Here is a 24,464-nt window from a genome sequence, read left to right as displayed (position 1 = left end):
AATCTCTCTGGCCTTTGGTTTGAAGGTTTTAGGGTAGATGGCCAGTAAGGGTATAACTGGGTCTGTTGGTATTTCTATAGTCAGCTTTTTCAGGAGTCTCCATATTGCTTTCCAGAGTGGTTGTACCATCCTGCATTCCCACCAACAGTGAATGAGTGTCCCTGCTTCTCCACGTCCTCGCCAGCATTTATTTTCATTTGAGTTTTTGATGTTGGCTATCCTTATTGGGGTAAGGTGGAACCCAGCAAGCAGTTCATGGACTAGACAATAGGATGGAAGGGAGGGCGGGGAGGGCATTGTAGGGTGGAAAACAGTAATCTGGACCCAAATGGCATTGGTACCATAAAATTCTACTTCCTAAAAGTCAGACCAAATGGCTGAACCTTCACTAGACCCTTACAGGAAACACCTGAACCACAAGACACTGGAGAGGGTAGGATCAAAACTAACCTAAATCTTCTACATCTTCCCTCCCTCCCTCTCCCCTTCTCCCCTCTATCTCTCTCCTGTCTAACTATTGTATATTAGTTATGTTCTTCCTCAATTTATTAGTGGACACTGACCTGTAACCCCCACTTCCAGCTTGGGTCTACCACCCACAATGAGCTTTTGATCAGAGAAACCTACAAGGTTTCCCAAAACAATGACAGACTTCTTTCAGAGTACTTGATGACCCACCAATGGCCAGTGGTAAGACCCTATTGCTGAAGACTCCATATGCAGCTGACACGTAAAATGGAATGGCATGGCTGGAAGCCAGGAGACAGTCAGTCCCCAGACAGTCAGCGTGTCTAGTGCCAGAAGGCGCTACATGAGCGACTGGGGGAAATGACCAATATCTGTCCAAGCAACTCATTGTCAAATCTAATTAGCAACAAATAACCTGATGTGATGCCCACACAAGTGCAATAGTGGCACACAGCCATGGTGAGGAACCAACTACTCTTGATTTGGCTAAGTGATCCACTCAGTGGTACTAGACCCATAGCTGGAGCTGGGAAACAAGTCAGACCATACCCAAACACAAGCCCACTCTACAATATCAAGCTATCATCAATCATGGGGTACAAGAGGGCCTACACCTATCAAACTGTCTATCAAAAAAGTGTTATTTCAATTTTCTAGGTGCAAACTTACTCTCCATTGGAGAATCTGCTTCTCTTTTTCAGATAGATGCAGATCCTATGGAGAGAGCTACCCCAACATACCTCAAAAGGGGCCCAACTGGAACTAAGGACAATTGGTGAAACAAGCAAGGGTGATGCTTTCCTGTCAACTGGATACCAGCACAAAGGGGAAGGAGACCAACGCAGAGAAAATTCAACTCCTACCAAATCAGAGAGCCAGAGCCTCAGAGGCCCCCAACACCTCAGCACTGAAGCAGACCAAAAATGAACCCAACATGGCTCAGGGAAATTTTGTGGAAGAGGGGGCAGAAAGAATGTCAGAGTCACATGTTGGGTCATGATTTGCAGAGACATTTATCATACCAATAACTGGGGGCTAACTCCACAATGCACGACCCATTTACATCAAGAAGGAGGGTCGAATGGGAGGTGGTAAATCATAGATGAGCCTAAACAATGGTACCAAATAACCTGTATTTGATGAAAAGAAAACTAATAAATCAAATTAAAAAAAAAAAAAACACAAGTCTTCATCTTGGGCTTGTATTCAGCACTGAATTGTCCTTCCTAATCTCTTGCTTTTTGCCCACCACATAATATCCCTTGAAAACACACACCACACACACACACACACACACACACACACACACACACACACACACACACACTTGGGGATGAACTTCCAGAATGAACCATAAGATTAAACTGTTGGAATAGTTTTTATGAACCTTTCAAATAACTATCTTGAGATTATTGCTATGAGATTCTAGATGCTTTACTTGTAACTTGCCCTAATGTTAATCCTAAAAATATGTCATCCACCTTCCTAAAGCAATGTGACAGGGTTTCCTCCTTGGTGCACCTTTGTCCTGAACAGCACAGATGACCAATATTGACAAGCAATGTCTAGAGATACTGACTGATCTTAGGCTCTGCTCTTTGTCCAATTTACACAGTCACCTGTTTGGGCTCTCATCTCAGAGAAAACGTACATGACTAAGAAATGATGACCATAGCATCGAAGGCAACAAGGTCAGTCACTATGGGCCATCAGATCTGTTGAAGACAACATGTGGGCCTCATGTGACTATATTTATAATCGCAGTATATATGTGTTCTGCATCAGCAAAGTCCAGTATGTTATGGCCCCAAATACCTTCTTTGAAGAAATGATTAAGGATTATTCAAAGTTGAAAGTTCATTACCTTTACTCATACCCTGTACTACTTGTTCAAGTCTTACTGGATTTTGGCTATTTAATAAAAATGCCACTGTGTGCCTGCATGCAGAAGAAGCCACAGCCATAGGAACATCAGAATAGCAGTGATACCAGATGGAGCAGGTTTCCTAATGGCCAAAACCAAACTTCTGTTCAACTTCTTTTTTCCTCAGGGTGCTACCTGAGGCAGTTTGCCCACCATTGCTTGGGAAAATTCTGAAGGTCAGTTTATCTCTCATTTTCTTCTCCTTGAAGCAGTTTCCCACTTTTCTAGAGGAAAACTCTAGAACTTGATCTTACAGTTTTTGTGATATACCTCTCAAATGGGGTATTGATGCACTAAGACTACAAACTACATCATAATGCCAGTGATTTTTGCCCAGAAGTTACTAGAGAATTGGAGTTTCTGTTTTGATTTATTAGTTTCATACATAAAAGACCTTCTAAAAGTTCTTAGAAGGGAGATTGAGAACCATTTTATTAGAGTTTGACTGAATAGCGGTGGCAAGCTGTGACTCTCGGCAGCTGCCAGGATGACAGAGACGTAGAAGAGAGAAAAAGTTGCATTGAAGGAGAGTCTGCAATTTAATAAATTAGCAAGTTAAATATATGAGGTACAGTAAATTACATTTGGAAGATGTTTGCTAGGAGAAAGAGACTTTTTGCATGATATTTTTGCCCATTTTTCATGTGCAAATGAATTTTAAATGTTATAGAATTTAAATGGAAATTTATATTTAAAAATATACATTAAACCTACCAAATCCACAACTTTAGTCCTTTTCTCTGTTGCTATAGTAAATACTTGATCCAAGTATTTCATAAATCAAGAGTTTAGCTTAACTCACATGTTGGTCACTGAAAGCTCTAATTTGAACTGACCTGGATAGTTTTCTTCAGGTGAAGACATTATTTTCTGCATCATGATATAATTCATAAATGGGCAAGAAACCATGGGCATGCAGAAGTGACCAAGCATGCATAGCATGTGACCTGACTTCTTAATGATGCACTCTTCTGACAACTGACTCCTGGAAACTTGCATTAATCCTATACCGATGCATCATTCCAATTAATTAAGCTCCTCCTACTGCCCCACCTCTTAAGGGTTACATCACCTCTGAATCAGACAGGGAAATTAACCCCCACTAAATAAAATTGAAACCTGGCAACTCCCAACTTTACGTTATAAAATTAAGTGTGAAATATTTTAGAATTTTTTCAGACAGGATAATATTCATAAAACCACACTATACATTTTTTGATAGTATTAATAAATATTTATCCATCAAGTTTGTTTTGGGCATGAGTTTTACTCCAATAATTTCTCCTGAGTCACATGAGTCGTCAATATTCACCATCTTTCTGGTTTGGCTACAGAACACATAAAATCTAGAGAAAAGCTTTTTACCTGAAATAGTGTGCCATGTGAACTCTGTCTATATCAGCCAACTAATTAACATGAAAGTCTAAAAAATGAATATGCTAATAGTTTTAGTGTACTTAGTACTGATTAGTTACTAATAATTTTTGTGCAAACATAGACATTGATTTTTGCTTAAACAAAACTATTTTACTGTAATTTATAGCCTTAGTTTAAATATTTATTTAGTAAGTAATTCATTATGGTATTAAAGAGAGATTATATCAAATTTTTAAATCATAGTAAAATTTATATCCCTTCTAAAAATGGGCGTCTATATTTATAACATACAAAAGATACACTAATTATAAAGACACACATAAGTTAAAATTAAATGCATGTAAAAGGAAAAGCATAGTAACATGTAAAGTCACTGCAGTTGAGAAGTCACACAGTGGCCTGGTTAATTTGTCCAGGAGGAGGGGTTATGAGCACAAAACTGAGCCAGTGATAATGGCTGGAGAAGGTCATGGCACTGAGTGGGAAGACAATTGTCACAGGGTGTATGTCACTGCAGGAGTGAGAACTGAGCTTGAGGGGATTTCTGGAAATGACGGCTTCATCCTGGATGAAGGGTGAGAAATGCTTCAAGTGTGTCATGAAGACATTTTCTTTGTGTGACCCATACATAGTTCTTACTGCTCAGAAGAAAAACACAGCAATGAGTAATTTGGCATCCTTTGTTTCCCCCCTAATCTATTTATGGAGGAAACAGTAAGCAAGTATCTTCTTTCATTTGGAACAAGGGCTTTGCAGAATGTGCAGAGAAAGTTTTCCCATCCTATATTGTTTTTCCAGGATATAATTGTAAAAATTCACTGGCATTGATTGTAACTTCATCAATCATTGACCCCTGAGCCAGCAAAGCCAAATCTCATTTCTCTAACTACTAATTTGTACTAAGAACCCTTTTATCACTTGTAGGGCCCCTGGGGTGATTCATGGTCATCTTGTTACCTGCACAGGCATTGATCCAAGAGGAAGCACCAGACTGTGCTGGCGGCTGTAGAAACGCTCGTTCTTGCAGTGTTTTCCCACAGCCATTGGAGTGTGTGAATAGCAACCCGGTGAATCCTCCTTAGTGTGCAGACTTTGCCCTGAACAGCATAGGTATGCCGCTCAGGGCGTTGGTCCTAGGCTGGGTGTAACTTAATTTTTTTATGAAAAATTTGCCATACTGCATTGTTACTTTTCTGGGCTTTTTAAAGGGATTACAGTTAGATATTTTGAGTCTCAGATGAGACTTTTGACTTTAGGCTTCTGAGAATTTGGGTGACTGAAAAAGGCTGTGGAAATTTTGCAAGTGCAATAGTGGTACACAGCCATGGTGAGGAATCAATTGCTCTTGATTTGGCTAACTGATCCCCTCAGAGGTACAAGACCCTTAGCTGGAGCTGGGAAACAAGTCAGAACCATACCCAAACACAAGCCCACTCTACAATATCAAGCTACCATCAATCACGGGGTATAAGAGGGCCTACACCTATCATACTGTCTATCAAAAAAGTAAGTGTTATCTCAATTTTCCAGGTGCTAACTTACTCTCTGGTGGAGAATCTGCTTCTCTTTTCCAGATAGATGCAGATCCTAAGAAGGGAGCTGCCCCAACATACCTCAGAAGGGGCACAACTGAAACTAAGGACAATTGGTCAAACAAGCAAGGGTGATGTTTTCCTGTGAACTGGATACCAGCACAAGGGGGAAGGAGACCAACACAGAGAAGAATCAATGCCTACCAAATCAGAGAGCCAGAGCCTCAGAGGCCCCCAACACCTCATCACTGAAGCAGACCAAAAATGAACCCAACATGGCTCAGGGAAATTTTGTGGAAGAGGGGGCGGAAAGAATGTCAGAGTCACATGTTGGGTCATGATTTGCAGAGACATTTATCATACCAATAACTGGGGGCTAACTCCACAATGCAAGACCCATTTTCATCAACAAGGAGGGTCCAATGGGAGAGGGTAGATCACAGATGAGCCTAAACAATGGTACCAAACTGCCTGTATTTACTGAAAAGAAAACTAATAAATTAAATTTGAAAAAAACAAAAAACAAAATGAAAATTAGTTTGAATGAACTTTGCATAATGATATGGACTTGAGTTTATTGGAACAAAAGAAAGAATGTGGTGATTTGAATGGAAAATGTCCTCCAAAGTCTCATGTGTTTGTAATTAAGCCTGAAGCTTGATTCTCAGCTACTGGAAATTTTGGGATGTGGAACTTTGCTGAAGGAGTTGTGTCCCTGAAAATCAGCCTTTAGGCATTATAACCCAGCCCTGCTTCTGCACAAAGCTCACTAGTTTTGTTTCTTTTCTGTTACTGTGGAGTTGTAATGGCTAGATGCATGTCTTGACATGTTTGCTTACTATGATGAAACCTCTCCTCAAAACTACAAGCTAGGGGCTGGAGAGATGGCTTAGTAGTTAAGCAATTAACTGTGAAGTCTAAGGACCCCAGTTCAAGGCTCAATTCTCCAGAACCCACGTAAGCCAGATACACAAGGTAGCATATGCATCTGTAGTTCATTTGCAGTGGCTTGAGGCCCTGGTGGGCCCATTCATTCTCTCTCCCTCTCTCTCTCTGCCTCTTTTTCTCTTTGTCTGTTGCTGTCAAATAAATGAAAAATAAAAACAAAACAAAAACCTCTAATTTGGGACTTGAGCTATGGCTGAGCTGGTAAAGGTACTTCTTTGCAAAATCTGATGTCCTGGGTTCTATTCCCCAGTACTGATGTAGAGCCAGAAGAGGCACATGCATCTAGGGTTCTTTTGTAGTGGCAGGAAGTCCTGATATTCTAATTCTCCATTCCCTCTCTCTCTACTTCTCTGTCTCTTTGCAAATGAATACATTAAAAAAATAACTTGTAAGCTGGAAATAACCAGATTCCTTCAATTATGTTTCTGGCTGGTTGTTTTGTCCTAGTAATAAAAGAGAAACAGTAGAAGACTGCATTTGTTATATAGATTACTTTTCTTTAGAAAATCAATTTTCACCATGTCCACTTTTTCCCATCCATTCCATGAACATATGAGTATTTCCTTTTTTTGGATTTTTCAATTTTTTCTCCAGAGTTTAAATTTTTTTCTTGCATCAATCATTTAACTTATTTCCTGTGTGTGACTATTGTGAATGGATTAGTTCCCTCATTTATTTTTGAGTATGCTTGTTCGTGGCATTTAAGAAAAGTGTCAATTTTTGTGTGTGAATTTTGTATCTTGCCAATTTCTGAAAATGTTGGCCAAAAGAGAAGCAACTCATGGTATTTGAAAGAAGACTTTTTTTTCATCAAAAGGAATGTGAGTTCAACTATACATTTTAAAGGACACATTATATTATATGATGTTTAAAATCATTTCAATATATGTAAATTTTTAATAATGACTAAATCAGTATAGCTAGCATATCTATCTATGTACCATTTACATGTGGTTATATTTAAAGTCATTTGGATATGCAATCAAAACTAGAGATACTAACAAAGAGGAATTATCTGGTTCACACTTATTGTCACATCTTGTATAAAATCCCTTTACATGGAGTTCTCACATCTCTGTGAGACGTTCTGATTTGGATATGGAGATGTTGTCAGCTGAATGTACATTAGAAAGCTGAATGCCAATGTCCATCCCTGTCCATATGATTCACCACAGATGCTAATCGTTGACACATATTCTTTTTCCTTCTGCTTTCAAATTTTCAAGTAGCCTCCTTACTGATAACCTGTAATTTAAACACAGAAGCAAAATTGTTTATAGTAGGATGCTTCCTGAATGATACTGAAGGTAGAAAATCATCATCCAGTGGCCATATTGACCACTATTTCCAAACTATCATAATTTTGGCAGCCGTAAGTATGAACCTTGAGTTACAGTGGAGACCTGACGATTTTTTTTTTGACTGCATATTATTTTATTTTACTAATTACTTTGCCAAGAATTATATAAAGCCTATGAAAGACCAAGTTCTTCAATCTCATATGAGGAGGATTTTCTTTGAGAGTTCAAGGACAGTGTGGCTCCAAGCTGACATGTGGGTTATGTATCATCTTGATATGTTTTTAATTTTAGTTCTACAGTTTTCAAAGGGTCAAGTCATGTTATCTTCATTGCAGAGGTCAGTGAACTTGCCAGGAGTATAGAAATTCCAGGGAGAACTTCCAGCTCTGGATGGAATTTTCCCCAGTCCATGGGTAGCCCATTTGAAAGACAGAATAGGAATTCCAGAAACCTTGCCACTGGTTACAGATGTCAGACTTAGAGTTACAGGATTTGATATTTGCTCTTTTTGTTCTAGAAAATGCATTTGTTCAATCTTTCCTTACAATGCCAACTTTTGCATAGTTTACTCTGTGCTATAAATGTAGTTTTTGTTTTTTAGGTTCACAGTTAAGAGGCCATAGGCTACGGTGATGTTTGCACAGTTTTGAGGTGAAAATGCTATGGAGATCTTTAAGGTTGGACTGAATACATAGAATTTTACATCATGAATGGTTGGGAGTTTATGGGAACTAGGTGGTGTGAACCGCATTTCCTCACAATCTAATGTCGTTTGAATGCTTGGTTCCCAGCTATGGCAGTTTGGAAGATAGAGCTTTGTTGGAGAAGATGTGCTGTTGGAGGCAGAATTTTGGTTTCTGTAGACATGTCTCCTTGTTCATTTCACACTCCTGATGCTTTTCCCCACCTGCTGTGGCAGAAGTGATTTCCAGCCTCCTGTCATGACATGCTCTACCCTGCTGCCATCATGAAACTTCTCTTCCAGACTGGAATCAAAAATAAAAATCTTTTCTGCTATGAGCTGCTTTGGTAACTTATTTCTACCAGCAATGAGAAGGTCACTGTACCAGTCATGGCCATTTTAGCCTAAGAGCCCCTTTTCTCCTCTCTACTGAGAGTTTCAGCTTCACAGGCCATGGCAGTGAGTGACAGCTGCATATTCCTTGGCACAGACACTTAGATTTCTCACTGACCTCATGACTACAGGGACACTCTGTTATGTCTTGAGGATAAGGTCAGATCATTCCCAACCCTGATTAGGTTCTCCTAAGTTGAGTTCATGGGGAAGGATTGTGATGGCTCAAGCAATGGTATGAAAATTATAGTAGGGCTTCAGCCTTTAGTATCAATAAGTATTTATGTAAAGGTGGCTGCTCTAATTCCAGTTAGATGTGTTTCAGAAATCCCCCAGTCAGGTCTCTTTGTAGGAAATAACCCATCAGTGAGTGTCTTGATCCAAGGAAATCCCCTGTCCCTGTTAAGCAACCACTGAAGAATGAGGAAGTATCTATCCTCAATGTGTCCATAATTTTATCAAAAAACATTGTTGATTCTCCAAAATATAGTATCATATTATTCCCTCAATGACTCCCCAATCCACAGCATGCAGTCACACAGAGAAACTGTCAATACAATTTCTACATGTATTTCTTCATTTTATTATTATTATTATTGTGTTATTTTTGAGGTAGGGTCTCACTCTGGCCCAGAGTGACCTGGAATTTACTATGTAGCCTCAGGGTGGCCTCCAACTCATGGTGATCCTCCTACCTCTGCCTCATGAGTGCTGGGATTAAAGGCATGTGTCACCATGCTGGGCTTTATTATTTTGTTCATCAAAGTTAGCGCCACATTTCAGGGACACTTCTGCTAGTCACATAGGCACAGTGGGTGATCAGTATCATACTCTTTAACCTGAGAATTAAGTATAAAGTGTGAAGGGAATTTATGTGGCTTCTGGTCAGTTTGCTGTCCATGGCACTGCATGAATATTCACAATAATGGAGACAAAGATTACTTTACAATATCAGGGATATGGTACCTTCTATCAAAAATTTATACAGAAAATGTCATTAAAATAGGTTTATTGATTTATTTAGGAGACAGAGAAAATGATTGAGACACAAAATCAGAAAGAGAGAATATGGGCATTCTATAGCCTCATGTCAGTGCAAACAAGCACCAGATACATGGAAAATTTTGTGATCTGGCTTTGCATGGGTACTGGGGAAAAGAACGTGGCTGGCATGCTTTGTAATTAAGTACCTTTAACATCTAGGCAATCTCTCCAGACCAAAATTTTAATTCTTATCATATTTTCCATGATACTATATATTTAAGAATTATAAGTAATAGAATTTCATAAGATCAGTTTGAATCTTTTTAATATTTATGTTCATTTCACATAATGAGAGCTGCACATTTATGGTTTGGCTCATGTCACAGCGTCTAATGTGTACCAAATATTATTTGAAGAATAGCTGTTGGTCTAAAAAGGCATGCCAGTATTCTGAAACTGATTTTTTTTCAAATATAAGCATGATATTCTAAAAGTATTAATTATTTAAATGTCAATCAAAATTTAAAAATAAAGCAAAATAAAACAAGCAGCCAGTTGTGTTGATGCACACCTTTAATCTCAGCACTTGAGAAACAGAGGTAAGAGGATCATGATGAGTTCAAGGTTAGCCTGAAATTATATAGTGTATTATAGTTTAGCTTGGGTTAAAACAAGGCTCTACCTCATTAAACCAAACATATATAAGTAAATTAATCAAATTAAATATATACCAACCAATATGCAGGGTAACTTAAAAAAATGTCCTGAAACATAGACTCTCAGAGCAGTGATTACTGAGAACCTGAAGTGCCTTTGTTCAAGTCTGAGGCAGCACACCTCCTCTTAGCAAACATTCCAATGAAAGTCAGAGAATGTCCCAGACACAGGAACTGGTAACACTGAGACTTAAAACAGTGAAAATAGTTCTTTGCTTTTGCAGTGCATGTGGTCCAGTCTGAACTCACTCATGGGTTGTTCAGGTCTACAGACAGACTGAAGTTTTCATACACAATAAGAAAGAAAACACAAAAAGCAATCAGAACGTGGTTCAATATCTAAACAGAAAAGAAGATTTGAGGGAAAATTTCTGAGAAAGAACCTAAAAAAATTCTGCTTTGTTCATTCTATTCCATTGAGCAGGAATACTTGGGATATATAATATAGACATTGTTTGAATTATATATATGGTATAATGTTCTTTTTATATTCCATTCTACTTGCCTTAAAAGAAATACGACCCCTGCATTTGTAGGGGAAAAGGAAACAGTAGATGCTGTAAATACTCTGGCAATCAATAGCAATTGGCTTCAATGCTGTATTATTATCTAGACAAGCCAAAAGAGACCTATGTTGGGTGACATTACATTTTCCAAGATTGACTGTACCGACACCTCAATATTGTTGAATCTCAGCTGCTGTTTCTGGGTGTCAGGCATCTGTGCACCATGTTACCTGACAGATCAGCACTCTTACACAGGAGTCCTCCTCCAACTCCTATAGGCAACATGGACTGTACGGGTATTGATGAAAACACAGGTGGCATCTCACAGCACTCTCATGGGAGCACACCCAGCACTCACCCTGGCTCTTTGTGCACTGTTGCTCCCACCAGGGGATTTGCATGTTTCTCCCTGGGGAGGACCTTCCCTTGCTATTCTGAGATAAAAGATCAGCTCAACTTGTGACCTGACTGACCAGGACTCTTCAGTTCCACTTCCCACCATGAGGTGCCCTACTCATCTCCTGGGGCTGATGATGCTCTGGATCCCTGGTAAAGGCAGAGGGAGAGGAGGAAGGGGCATATGAGGGGCTGTGAGCTCTAAGGATACTCTCTCACAGATGTGTTTTGTCCATATGACAATTGTGTGTGTGTGTGTGTGTGTGTGTGTGTGTGTGGTTTCCTCCAGGACGTGTATGAGAGAGCGCACAGACATATGAGAGCAAGAAAGAGTCCAGAAGAAGCAAGGACATATAGATTGGAGAAGGCTTTGGCTCTGAAGCACATTTCTCTCCTGGAAGGATCTACCAAAGACCAAGCTATTCTTAGAAAATATCTTTTATATTGAGTATGGATAGAACAGGACCCAAATGCACAAATAAAGTAGAAGGAAGTAAAAAGCAAAAACACTTAAAATGTTTCAGATCTTTAATCCATAGCTTTATATTTTATTGCAATTGCAGGATCCATTGGTGATGTCGTGATGACCCAGACTCCACTGACCCTGCCTGTCACACCAGGAGAGCCCGCCTCCATCTCCTGCAGATCGAGTCAGAGTCTCCTACATAGTAATGGATACACATATCTACATTGGTACCTGCAGAGGCCAGACCAGTCTCCAAGGCTCCTGATCTATAGGGTTTCCAATCGCTTCTCAGGGGTCCCAGACCGGTTCATTGGCAGTGGGTCTGGGACAGATTTCACACTCAAAATCAGCAGAGTAGAGCCTGAGGACATAGGAGTTTATTACTGCCTTCAAACTATACATTACCCTCCCACAGTGGTACAGCCTTGAATAAAAACCTATCTGTCTAGATACCACACTTGTTGCTCATCTGTTGGGCAGCACAGTAGATTCTCTCAGGTTGTGAAAGAGTCAGATCTGCAATGCCTCAGGAGAGAAGATCACAGCTGCTGCATCTGCCCACAAAAATACCCTGCCAATGCTACATTTTTTGGCATTACATAAGTGACCTTAGTTTGACAGGAGCCCCAGTGCCCTCAGAAAAGCCAGGCATGAAGGCTGATGAACACTCTTTCTAATCACTCTGCCTTGTGAACACACATGAAGGAAAGTTGATGGCTACTCATCCTAATCACCCTGCCCTGTGCGCACACACAGGAAGGAAAGCTGATGGTCAGTCTTACTAATCAGCCCTGACTAGTGCACATGCAATGATGAAACCCATTCATATGTGCAGCCATACCACTGAGGCTAAAGGTAAGTCATAGTAACAAAAATTCAAGTATACTTTTAAATCTACTTTTGCAATTTTGATTTTTTTACATTGTTTTTGATCAGATTGACCTGTTGGTATTTTAGGTTCAGCAGGAAGATAAACAAACATGCCATTAGGATTTTCTTTGGCTCCTCTGCCTATATCTTGTAATTTCTGCTTCCTCTGAGCATACTTTCCCATCTGTGTGGAGCAGGCACAGCACTGGACTATACGCTCATCAGAGAAGCATCAGAAAAAATCACGCACATTCCTGTTTACACATTTCTGTAGAAATTATGAAAAATATGCTCCAAGAGAAAATTCCCAAACTCAGCATGTTTACAGGGATGGGCTTTTTTTTTTTTTCATTTCAGATTTAGAGTTCAAAAATGAAGAAACAAGTCTGAAAAACTCAAACAACATGGAACTGATTTTCTTACAGACATCTTGAATTACTAATAAATAAATCAATAGCGGTTCCACCTCCCTGAGGTGAAATAATATTCAGTAGATTTTGTACAAAGGGGAATAAATGGCATCACAAAGGGCACATACACCAGACAGTAGTTAGCAGAGCACAAAATTGTGGCTCATGTTATTGTTGTAAATCTTGTGGAGTTGCAATTAAGCTATGACACTATTAGAAACTGAGATGGTCTTCTTATGAACAATCTCAGAGTTCAAGAAGCTATTGCCTGGATTTCAGGGGTTTACCCTTTGCACTTGCAAGCACATAAGGAAGGGGTGCAACTTTCAGGACTACATTTGTAGTGACAGTGGTGGACACCAATATCCTAGACCTCCAGGTTCACTGCTAGTCACTTATAGTTACTCCTCATTCTGCAAGAGGTATACATCTTCTAGGGATATTTCACTTATTATACTCTTCATTTTTATTATGCCTTTTGAGAAATATTTAAGTATGTGAGATAACCATTATGTTACTACTGATTATCATAAGCAGTATACTAATCTATTGTACAGAATGATGGCACAAGAGCATTATATAAAATCATAAGCATGAGTCAACTCTAGATTTCATCACTTATTGTTATCTAAGTAGAATATGATGGTTATAACATGACATAATTAAATTATGATGTATTTCTAATAGTATGGTTTTGTGAGTTATTACACCATTGTGTCTGCATGTGTATATTTCATTATTTTTTTTTATCAAATCATCAGTGGACTCACCTATGAATAGCTTCAGTATTTTTGTTATTTCACATAATGTTGATATGAGCATAAGTGTACTAATATCCAGACTGCTTCCAGACACACTCTCCCTTGTTCAACCATGCCTTCATCTCTTTTACTCAAGACACTAGCAGGATCACAAACTCAATATCAAAGTAGGACAGTAAGTGCAGTGTGACAACAACTGAAACATGTGTTCTTGTGAATACACAGTCTTCTTCAATATTGAGAAACAGCGTTCTCCACACTCACTGACAACTTTGTAGTGTCATGTATATTACAACGGAGGATGAGAACCAGCTTCCTGGGGTTAGAGGTCAGCAGGTACGTCCGTGCCTCAGAACCTGTGAGTCCCTCAGAAACCCTGTACAATGGGTGAAACACTATCATTTCAGACTACTAATGATGAGGAAAAAGAATTGGCTAGAGAGTTTATTTGTCTGGAGTCTTCTAGGGGATAGAATGACCCCTTTAATAGATGGATGGTCTATGGGTGTGTAGCTTCACAGAATGAAGCTACCTCTTCTGCATGTAGAGGAATCCATTGCCAATCTCAGGATCACAGTTGAGGGAGACATGATGAGGGTTGTGTCCAAGAAGGTCAGCAGCCTCCATGTGTAGAAGGAGCAACAAGTCAATGCTTGTGACCTGGGGACAACTCTTTAGTATTCCTGATCTCCCAAGCTTGGACTTTAATTTTCTGTACTGTCACATGTGCCAACACCCACATTCATGGACAGCCTGAACCACTAATCAGAGTGGTATTGACCCATTTCTCTGCCCTACCCCAGGTGAATAGCTCTGTGGGTACACCACACACCCACTGTGGTCTAGTGGTCAATCAGTTTTAAACCTTGGCTCCTGTACACATTGTTAATATTTTTTAAAATTTATACATTTGAGAGAAGGAAAAAAGGGAGGGGGAGAGAGATAATGGTCTCTCCAGGGTTTCCAGCAACTGAAAACGAACTCCAGATGCATGTGCCACCTTGTGCATCTGGATTACATGGGTCCTGGAGAGTTGAACCAAGGTCCTTTGGCTTTGCAGGCAAGCACCTTAACCACTGAGCAATCTATCCAGCCCCACATTTTGGAGAGGGTGAATCAGCTTAGGAAAATATTCTTATAATTTGTTCACCTCTTGCTACAATCTGAATGTCCCCCAAGTCACACAGTGATTGGATTGGCCAAGCGGATGTCATAAAGAAATAGCCTTCTGGAGGTGATGATGTCATAAGGACAGAGCCCTGGACTTGGGGGTTAAGGTCCTTGTGAGAACAGCTTCATGCAGTGCTCATCCATTTACCCTCCAGCTTCCCACACAGTGAAGACACAGGTTCCAGAAGATTCTTCAAAGCAGAAGGCAACGGTGCACACTCTGAACTTGTTGGTGTTTGGATCTTGATGTTAGTCTCCAGAACTGTGAGAAATAGTTTCCTATTTGAAAATTGCTTTTTCTTGAGTATTTTGTTACAGAAGCATACACAAAAATGCCATTTTTCCCCCTCATACTTTAGGGACAAACCCCTGATGGGTTTGAGGACATTGATATAGGGAGGCTTATACCCAGGTGAGCTTGTAGGAGTGGTCAAATTTAGATCACTCCTGTGGTTTGTCTCTATACACTGATGTGTTCCAGAAAGAGCTTTAGGCCAGAGCTGCCCTTGAATTTTCTGTTTCTTCCACTATGAAGCCCATAGTCTCTTCTTCAACTCTGTTGAGAGATTCCTGGGAGAGCTGAGACCACTGCTACCTGGGAGAGCTGAGACAGTTGTTTCTGTAGCGAAAGCCATTGTTACCTAGAAATCTGAGAACAAAGGATGCCTGGATGCATGGAAATAACTGAGGTCAGAGAATCAGTTGTCCCTGAGTGAGCTAAGAGCAACTGTTTCCTGTTTGCACACAAAACAACTATTATGGGTCAAGCTGACAGCATTATTACCTGTATGATCCAAAACTTTTAATTCCCTAGAGGGAGCAGAGACCTCTGTTATCAATATCAGTGTAAAGTTCTGTTCCTGTGTGATCCAAGACAACTATTACTTCAGGACACTGTCACTTTGTAAGTAAGCTGACTACCTACCACAGTAACTGGGAAAGCTGAGATTCACAGTTACTTGCAAAGGTAAGCTGGCTGTTAACTGAGAGACCTGTGATCATTTATGGAGCTCAACTAGCGCCCACTTGCTTGATCTGAGAGCCAGTGTATTTGGGTGAGCTCAGAACCTTTACTACTTTGGTAAATGGACACCACTCGGGGGAAGGAGGGAGAGGGAGGATGAAGGTGAGACCATTGATTCTTGTGTGAGAGAGGATGTGTTACCTGTGTGAGCTAATACAGTTACTTTTTTTTTTCATAGGAACCACTACTGCCTGGAGAATTGAAAGCCATTACATGCATAAGCTGAGAATCTGTTACCTGGATAAGTTTACAACCACTGCTGCCTGTGGTAGTGAAAACACTCTGACATACAGTGACAGAGGCTACCACACCGTGTGAGTGAGAACTACTGCTGCCTACTACTGTTGCCTGAGATGTCCATTACATGACTGAACTGAGAAAAGTTGTAACTGGGTGACTTAAGACACATTGTTATTGGGCAAGCTTGCATCTCTTAAGTGGACTTGCTGTGGCCACAGTTAACCAGGGGTTCTGAAGTAATTGTTACCTAGGGAAAATGGGAAACCCTTTTATGTGACAGAGTGGACAATCACTGTTAGTAGGATGTCTGAGAGCCATATTTATATAACTGAGCTAATACAAACATTCTTTGCTGATTAGGCTAATCAGTACAAGTGTCTCAGGTCAAAAATAAACAAACAAACAATAGGGCTGGAGAGATGTCTTAGCAGTTAAGGAACTTGCCTGCAAAGCCTAAGGACCCAGGTTCAATTCTCCAATACCAACCTAAGCCAGATGCACAACTTGATGCCTGCATCTGGACTTCATTTGCAGTGTCTTCTGGCCCTGGCAGCCCTCTCTCTCTCTCTCTCTCTCTCTCTCTCCCTCTCCCTCGAAAAGAAAATAAATAAAATATTTAATAAAATAGATCACTGTTATCTGGCTAAGGTGAGCTGCTTTGGTGAGCTGTAATCTTCTGTTACTTGTTAGAGCCAAGTAATATTGTTAGGTGTGTTGAGTCCACAGCTACCTTGGTGATGTGAGACAACTGTCACAAGTGTTACCTGGGATAGCTGAGACCAGTTCTACTCAGAATGTAATAGACACACTAAGAAAACTGTTAGTTTTTATTTTTGGTGTTATTCACTGTTAAGGGAGGTGGAGTTGAGAACTGCTGCTACCTAGGTGAGCTGAGAGCTACTATCAGCGATGGGAGTGGGATATAGGTTTCATGGGTGACTTCATAAGGACTATTCACATGTGAATTGAGAACTGTCATAATTCAGGTGTGCTAACACTATGGTTACCTGGCTGATATACCTTGTTTACTCTGCACCCCAAGTGCTGGGTTTAAAGGTGTGAACTACCACACTTGACATATAGTTATAAATATTCCAAGGAAATATAGACTGGTTTTTCCAGAACTTCTTTGGGGGATCTCCTGTCAGAACCAGGTCCACAAACACCAAATGGGCCATGTGTACATTGTGTTCATAAGCTTCATTTTATATGCACCTTTTAATTAAAAGGTTTATAATGCAAGAATAATTTTTGTCACATTTGTTTGTACATTGTGTTATTTTTGTCTCTACTGTTACATGGCTGTTACATGGAAGGCATTTGGTTTTGTCACCATTTTGGGTGAGACGAACATGCTATTGCTTGGACAGTAATGGTTTCAATTGTATTAGGAAGTAACACACTATTATTGATTACTTTTTAAATGGTCATTCAAGAATGGGAAAATGTGCATGGAGAAGAAAGCCCAGGAGGATGGAAATAGACATACACTCTGAATAAAGAAACAGATGTGTGCCTGGAGAGATGGCTTACTTGTTAAGGTGCTTTCCTGTAAAGCCCAAGCACCCATGTTAAATCTCCAGATCCCATTAGGTCAGATGCACAAAGGTGAGGCAGGTGCAAACTCACACATGCCACTAGGTGGTGCAAGTGTCTGGAGTCTAGTTGCAGTGGCTGAGGCCCTCGAAGGCCAATTTTCTTTCTCTTATCTCTCTCTCTTTCAAGTTCACACACACACACATATCTTGAACTTTACTGGAGGAGATGTGTTGTGGGGGTGGACATAGGGGTGTTACAGCCTACTACTCCTTTCCGTCTCTACTCACCCAAAATGTGGCACATGGGAAATAGGTCATAGGATAACCACCAAAAAGGCAATTAGGCCACCAAGCAAGCATGCATTACAAAATCCATATAGTTGTGCCTACAACTGCTTTTGAGAGTTTCACATGCTGTGTTGTACAATCTACAGGTCTGGGGTGGGGACATTTAAGAGAAACTCAAGTGGGAGAGCTGTCTGAATGGATAAAGCATGGATATCCTAGCTCAGACCTCCTGAGCTCCAAGAGCCACATAGAGTACACTGGGTGTCCCTGGATGGGAGGGGGGAGGAAATTTGGTTTATAACTCCAGTAGGCAAAAGATGGGAAACCTTATTATTCCCCCCAAATCCACTTTTGGCAGGATGCACACCTCCACTAGAAGAGGAGGGATAGGGTGGGAGATAGCCTGAACTTAGACCCTTCTATTCTCCATCACATTTCAGATGTAAAAATGTGCCTCTAAGACAACCACAAAGTCTCCACTGCGTGTCCTCCTTAAAATCTGGGCCTAATTAGACCCAATGAGTTTTAGAAAGAAGGCTTTAATTGTCAGATAATAGGCCCAGTGTATCCTCTAGAAAATTGCTAGCATTTTGAATTCTCTACTAGTTAAAACCTCTTTCACATTTTTCCCTGACCCATGCTCAGTTCCCACATGGGGTGTCAGACTACATGATCCAGCCTCCTTTCTTGGTTCTCAGACATCACTTCATTCCTCTGACTCCCTTGAAAAGTTGTATTAAAATATTAACTAGGGCTGGAGAGATGGCTTAGTGGTTAAGAGCTTGCCTGTGAAGCCTAAAGACCCCAGTTCGAGGCTCGGTTCCCCAGGTCCCACGTTAGCCAGATGCACAAAGGGGCACACGTGTCTGGAGTTCGTTTGCAGAGGCTGGAAGCCCTGGCGGGCCCATTCTCTCTCTCTCCCTCTATCTGTCTTTCTCTCTGTGTCTGTCGCTCTCAAATAAATAAATTAAAAACTTTTTAAAAAATTAACTATCCTTCCCTATATGTTTATTTCAATTCTTTGTTAAAATAAGTAAAGACCCAAGGTTTGGAGTTTAAGGATTTTCCCAATCCCAACATCCAGTTATAGAGCTGGAAGCTGTAAAATTTGACAGTGGTCTTAAGGAGGGAGATATAGAAAAGAAATAAAAACATACTTGCAGATCTAGGGTCAGTGATGGAGTGAGTCTGAAGGAAGCTGTGGCAAGAGAGGGGTCATCAGAGAAAGAGTGAAGTTCTCTTCTAACATGAATGATTTTAGGAAGTTACAAATTTTAATTTACCATCTTTACCTTTTATTGTTTCTAGTGTCATGTCCTATATCACATCTAGTGATGATCTAGTTCCCATCCCTTCTGCCTGTGTCCCTTGGAGACAAGAGTCACAATTAATTACTAGGCATGTCAGAGTAGTCATTTATATAGGTTTCAGCAGAAATCAGGAAGAGCTCCTACTCTCCTAATGTCTTATCTGTCCTTTGGGACATCTTTATTATCATTACTGATGAGTGGTAGTGAAGCTGGAATAGATTTTATTCTCATCATAATAAGCTTCAGACTGAAGATGTTTAAACTTGACTGTCAGTCACTAAGGGAAGCAGAAGTGTGAGACTTGGTTGCTCTGGTGGCTTCCTCCTTGCACTTTTGGTGGAAGGTTACAGGGAAGCTCATCTCTGACATGTTTTCCTCCTTCTTCTCTGTCTAAGACTGAAGATTTGGTGGTGCTCTACTGATGTAATAAAGGGCATGATTCATTATATGTAATTCATATCTGTCCCCAAACACACCTGTGGGCTGGATCTCAGGATCTACCATCAGTGACAGACATGTCCCTCAGTGCACAGTTGGAAAGTTAGTTTATAAGCTTAAATAAAACACATCTGATAATGGGGTGTCATACATTCAATTTAACACATATTACACACCTAAGTATGCACACTCTCACATATAAACATGCAACACTCATGCATGTACACCAATGATTCAAGAAGTAGAATCTGTAATTAGAAGATTTTGCTGTGCATCTGTAGTAGGTGAATCACGTCTGAAACTAATACAAACAATATATGTATACAGTCAATATGTAGGCAATATAAGCAAGAATGTGGATATTAAACAATAGGTAACATAATAAAAGGAAATAATTGCTTAGAGAGCATCGCAGTTTCAGAGAATACCTCTTTCTTTGTTGTGCCAGGCCTGCTTTCCTGCCCTCCTTCACTTCTCTCATGAAGAAGTGGGGAACCTGCTGCTCATCTTCAGTTCCAGACATTCAGACCGGACTGGCAGGTATGGAGTGCAAGGAAGAATCCAAACAGGTTACCTGTTGTGACTCATTTCTGCTTAGGAGTCAGCCTTCCTTTATTCAGTTTCCTAGACCTAAGAATGACCAACACCTCAGAGTCACCTCCACACCATTAGGTACGGTCATCCATAGTGTGTTGAGTGCATATACATTCTTCATATGCATTTCAATATCTGAGGCTCTAACATGACCTCACCTCCGCTTGTGTGACCTTGGTAGCTCTATAGTTTGAACTCACCACATTGTGGGGTGACTTTGCCTATGGTCATAGCTTGAATGTATTTTGTCTACTATATTTTTTTCACATCAGGTAGTGCTTGGTGTCCATATGGGTCTATGCTTGTCTTGGATATGGCCTCTTTCTTTACTAATGGGGAGTCTTGAGGTTTGATGATGTGATTTTGCAAACTGTTCTACTTTTTTTTTGTCAGAACAACTTGGCTGCAGATTATGGAGTGACTTTTCATATAAGACTTGAACCAACCCTGGTTCAGCCAATTACAATTCAAACCAAGTCTAACGTATAGAAACAGTAAGATATAGAAGTGTCACTATAGGAAAATGAGTTATGCAAACATTGCTTTCTTGCTGAAAAGCATGACCAAGCTTTTACAAAATGTTATCACTGCATCTGGGCAGCAACTCTCTGAAGTTGGTGTAGTGCTCTTGAATCTGAGGATCTGGTCCACCGCATATCGGCCCTCTGACTGGTGCTGTCATATCTGAGTGTCCAGATATCTATGTGTCAGGGTTCACAAGTTCCAGGAGCCTGAGACAAAGGCCATGTTCACTGGTACAGTAGAAACTTACCAACAGATCTGCCAGCATGAGTTGGGTTGGGTTAACAATCAAGTATGACATTATTAGTAGTGAGGTTTATTTGTATTTTCTTTACAACTTTTGATTCTAGTGGCAATACTGGATCTGTAGAATTCAGCCTCCTACTTAGTGTATTCATGGGAGAAATTCTACATCATTTTCCACCAGGAGAATATAAGGAAGTTTCAAACTCTAGGCATATGTTACATCTACTTGAGAAAGGTGGAACAGTAGCTTGAAAAGAAGTATGGAAAAATATAACCTGCCATTTTAAAAATTGCAACTATTTTCTACAACATTGAAAGTGTTGGCTCAGAACAAAAACCCAAGAAGAAGGAAAAAAAAAAAAAAAACCTACTTGATAAAGAAATAAATCAATCCAATCAAAAATGGAGTGAAGAAATGAACATACAGTTTTTAATTGGAATAATACAAATGGCCAATAATAAATATCTAGAAAGATGTTCAACATGTCTTGAAATGCAGATTTAAATTATTTAAGATTTCATTTCATTTTGGTTAAGTGGCTGTAAAGAGAAAAGCAAATATGGGCTGGAGAGGTGGTTTCATGAATAAGATACTTGACTACAAGCCCTAAGGACCCAGGTTTGACTCTCCAGAACTCACCTAAGACAGATGCACAGAGTGGGGAATGCCTCTGGAGTTAGTTTGCCATGTCTTGAGTCTGGTCAACCATTTTTTTCTCTCTCTCTTTCTCAATAAATATGTAAAAATATACAATAAAATATTTAATCAAAAAGGCAAATTACTACGAATTCTGGTAAAAGTGTGGAGAAAAAGGACACCTCAACTACTGTTATTTGGAGTTCAAACTTGTACAGCTAAAATAAAAATCAGTATGGAGTGTTCTCAAATATCTAAAAGTACATATCCCAAGTGATCAAGCTATATCAGTCCTGGATACACTCTGAAGACCTCACATTTTACTACAGAAATAATTGCTCAGCCATTTTTGCAGCTATTGTATTCTTTATAAGTAGGTCATAGAATCAGTCCATATGGTCAACTGATTAATGAAAAATGGAGATGCAGTAAATATGCTCAGTGGAATTCTGTTTGGTGTTAAGGAAATGTAAAATAATGAAGATCGCATAAAATAGGCAAAATGGGGAAAATAAATACTAAATCAGATAAGCCAGGCTCAGAAAGACAAACATCACATTTTCTCTCAGATATGCAGATCCAACCATGGAGTAGGTTGATTTGTTTGTAAGTCATATAGTACAACATGAGTCCTGATAAAGAAGCTGGAATGATGGCTCAGAGGAGGGAATATGTCCTGATATGGAAGAGATGTCCCTAATAAACTCATGTTTTGAATGCTTTTTGCCCCAGTTGATGATAACTTGTGAGGTAATGCCTTTCCAGTGGTGATATATTTCTGGGTGGTGGGGGAACTTTGAAATTTTTCAGTCTCTAACTTAACAGGACAGTTTAATAGATTTCTCTGCCCCCCTTTTTTTTTCATTTTGCTGTGGCAGAGGTAGTATACAGATTTTGCTTATGTAGTGCTTTCTCCTGGTAACATAAAACTGCCCTTATAGACTATAAGACAAAATGAATATTTTCCACATACCATCTGCTTTTGATTGGAAGCTTTGTAAGAGTAATGAGAAAGTAACTCCAACAGAACATTTATACCAGAAGTGAGTCACTTGCAGTAGATACCTGCCTGCAGTTTGCAGCTTTTGGAACAGATCTGTTGAAAGAATGCAGAAGGATTTGAAAACTTGGCTTAAGAGTTGGTTTGCAATACAATAGGCAGAGTTTCATGGACTAACCTGTGTCAGAGTTTGAAAGATCTAAATGCAGAAATAACTATTTAGGTTTGGCTTATGAAGAGAAGAAAGAATGTTTTCTGGACTGTGCTACAGGGAGTTTTGTGATAGGCTAGCTTGGGTATGCTAGTGTTTTGAGCACTTGAGCAAGGTTACATTTATAATTAATGGGCAGGCATGAACAGAAGGATATGGCATTAGACATGAAAGTTTTGTGCTAAAGATGCCAGGTCTGTTCAGTTGCAATTGTTTATGTGCTTGCAACATTTGAGATAGGGCCAGCTGTTATTCACTGGGACAGCACTGGGACACTTTATTTGTATTTTAAATTTTTATTTATTTATTTATTTATTTATTTAAGAGCAACAAACAGAAAGAAAGAGGCAGATAGTGAGAGAAAGAGAGAGAAAATGGGCACACCACAGCCTCTAGCCACTGCAAACAAACTCCAGATGTGCACTCCTCCTTGTGCATCTGGTTAACATGGGTCCTGGGGAATTGAGCCTCGACCTGGGGTCCTTAGGCTTCACAGGCAAGCATTTAACCACTAAGCCATCTATCCAGCCCACTGAGACACTTTTTAAAGTATGCTGCCTGTATCTTTATATTAAACAAAGGCTCTAGCAATGAAAACTGGAAAAAAAGACAGCACCTTCAACGAATGGTACTGGAAACACTGGATAGCCATATGCAGGAAAATGAAACTAGATCCACACATATTGCCATTCATAAAATTCAAATCCAAATGGATCAAAGACCTCAATAAAAGACTGGAAACTCTGCTACTACTGGGACCATAAATAGGAGGAGCTTTCTGTGATATAGGAGTGTGAAAAGACTTCCTGAGCAAAACCCCAATAGCTCAGGAAATTAAACAACCACTAAACAATTGGTATCTCATGAAGCTGAAAAGTTTCTTTTTTTTTTTTCTTTTTTCACAGACAAACATACCATAAGAGGAGCCAATAGATTACTCACAGAATGGGAGAACATTTTTGCTGGTTATACAACTGACAGAGGCCTTAATTTCTAGAATCTAAAAAGAACTCAAAAAATTAACAATAAGAAATCAAACAACCCATTCATAATCAAACAACCCATTCATAAAATGGGGCAGAGAACGCAACAGGGAGTATTCAGAGGAAGAAATACAAATGGCAAGCACACACTTAAGAAAATGTTCAGCATCACTAACCATCTGGGAAATGCAAAAGTGCCACTTACCCATAACTGATGGCTAACCCCAAAATACACGACCCACATTCTCCAACGAGGAGGGTTTCAGCAGAGGGGGAAGGGCAGAGAGGAGGCTAATGATGGTACCAACATGACTGAATACACTGTGTACATAACTAATAAAAGACTATGAGATTACACATTACAAAGCTAGCAAACATTAAAACGTCAAATGAAATCAAATACTGGCAAGGATGTGGAGAAATAGCAACCCTCATTCACTGTTGGTGGGAATATAAGATGGTATAACCACTATGGAAAACAATATGAAGGTTCCTAAAAGGTTGATGATAGAATTACCAACAAACCCAC

At 39.8% G+C, this 24,464-nt stretch overlaps 1 gene segment (V, D, J or C); it reads left to right on the top strand.

The window, feature by feature from the left end:
• The first annotated feature begins 11,331 nt into the window (after positions 1–11,331).
• On the top strand, positions 11,332–12,122 carry LOC101599257. The segment is given in 2 exon segments: positions 11,332–11,380; positions 11,791–12,122. Coding segments are annotated over 2 exon segments (381 nt in total).
• Positions 12,123–24,464: the final 12,342 nt, after the last annotated feature.

The sequence above is a fragment of the Jaculus jaculus genome, chromosome 6 (assembly GCF_020740685.1).
Source record: "Jaculus jaculus isolate mJacJac1 chromosome 6, mJacJac1.mat.Y.cur, whole genome shotgun sequence".
Lineage (NCBI taxonomy): Eukaryota > Metazoa > Chordata > Mammalia > Rodentia > Dipodidae > Jaculus > Jaculus jaculus.
This window is presented reverse-complemented; position numbering and strand designations above follow the sequence as displayed.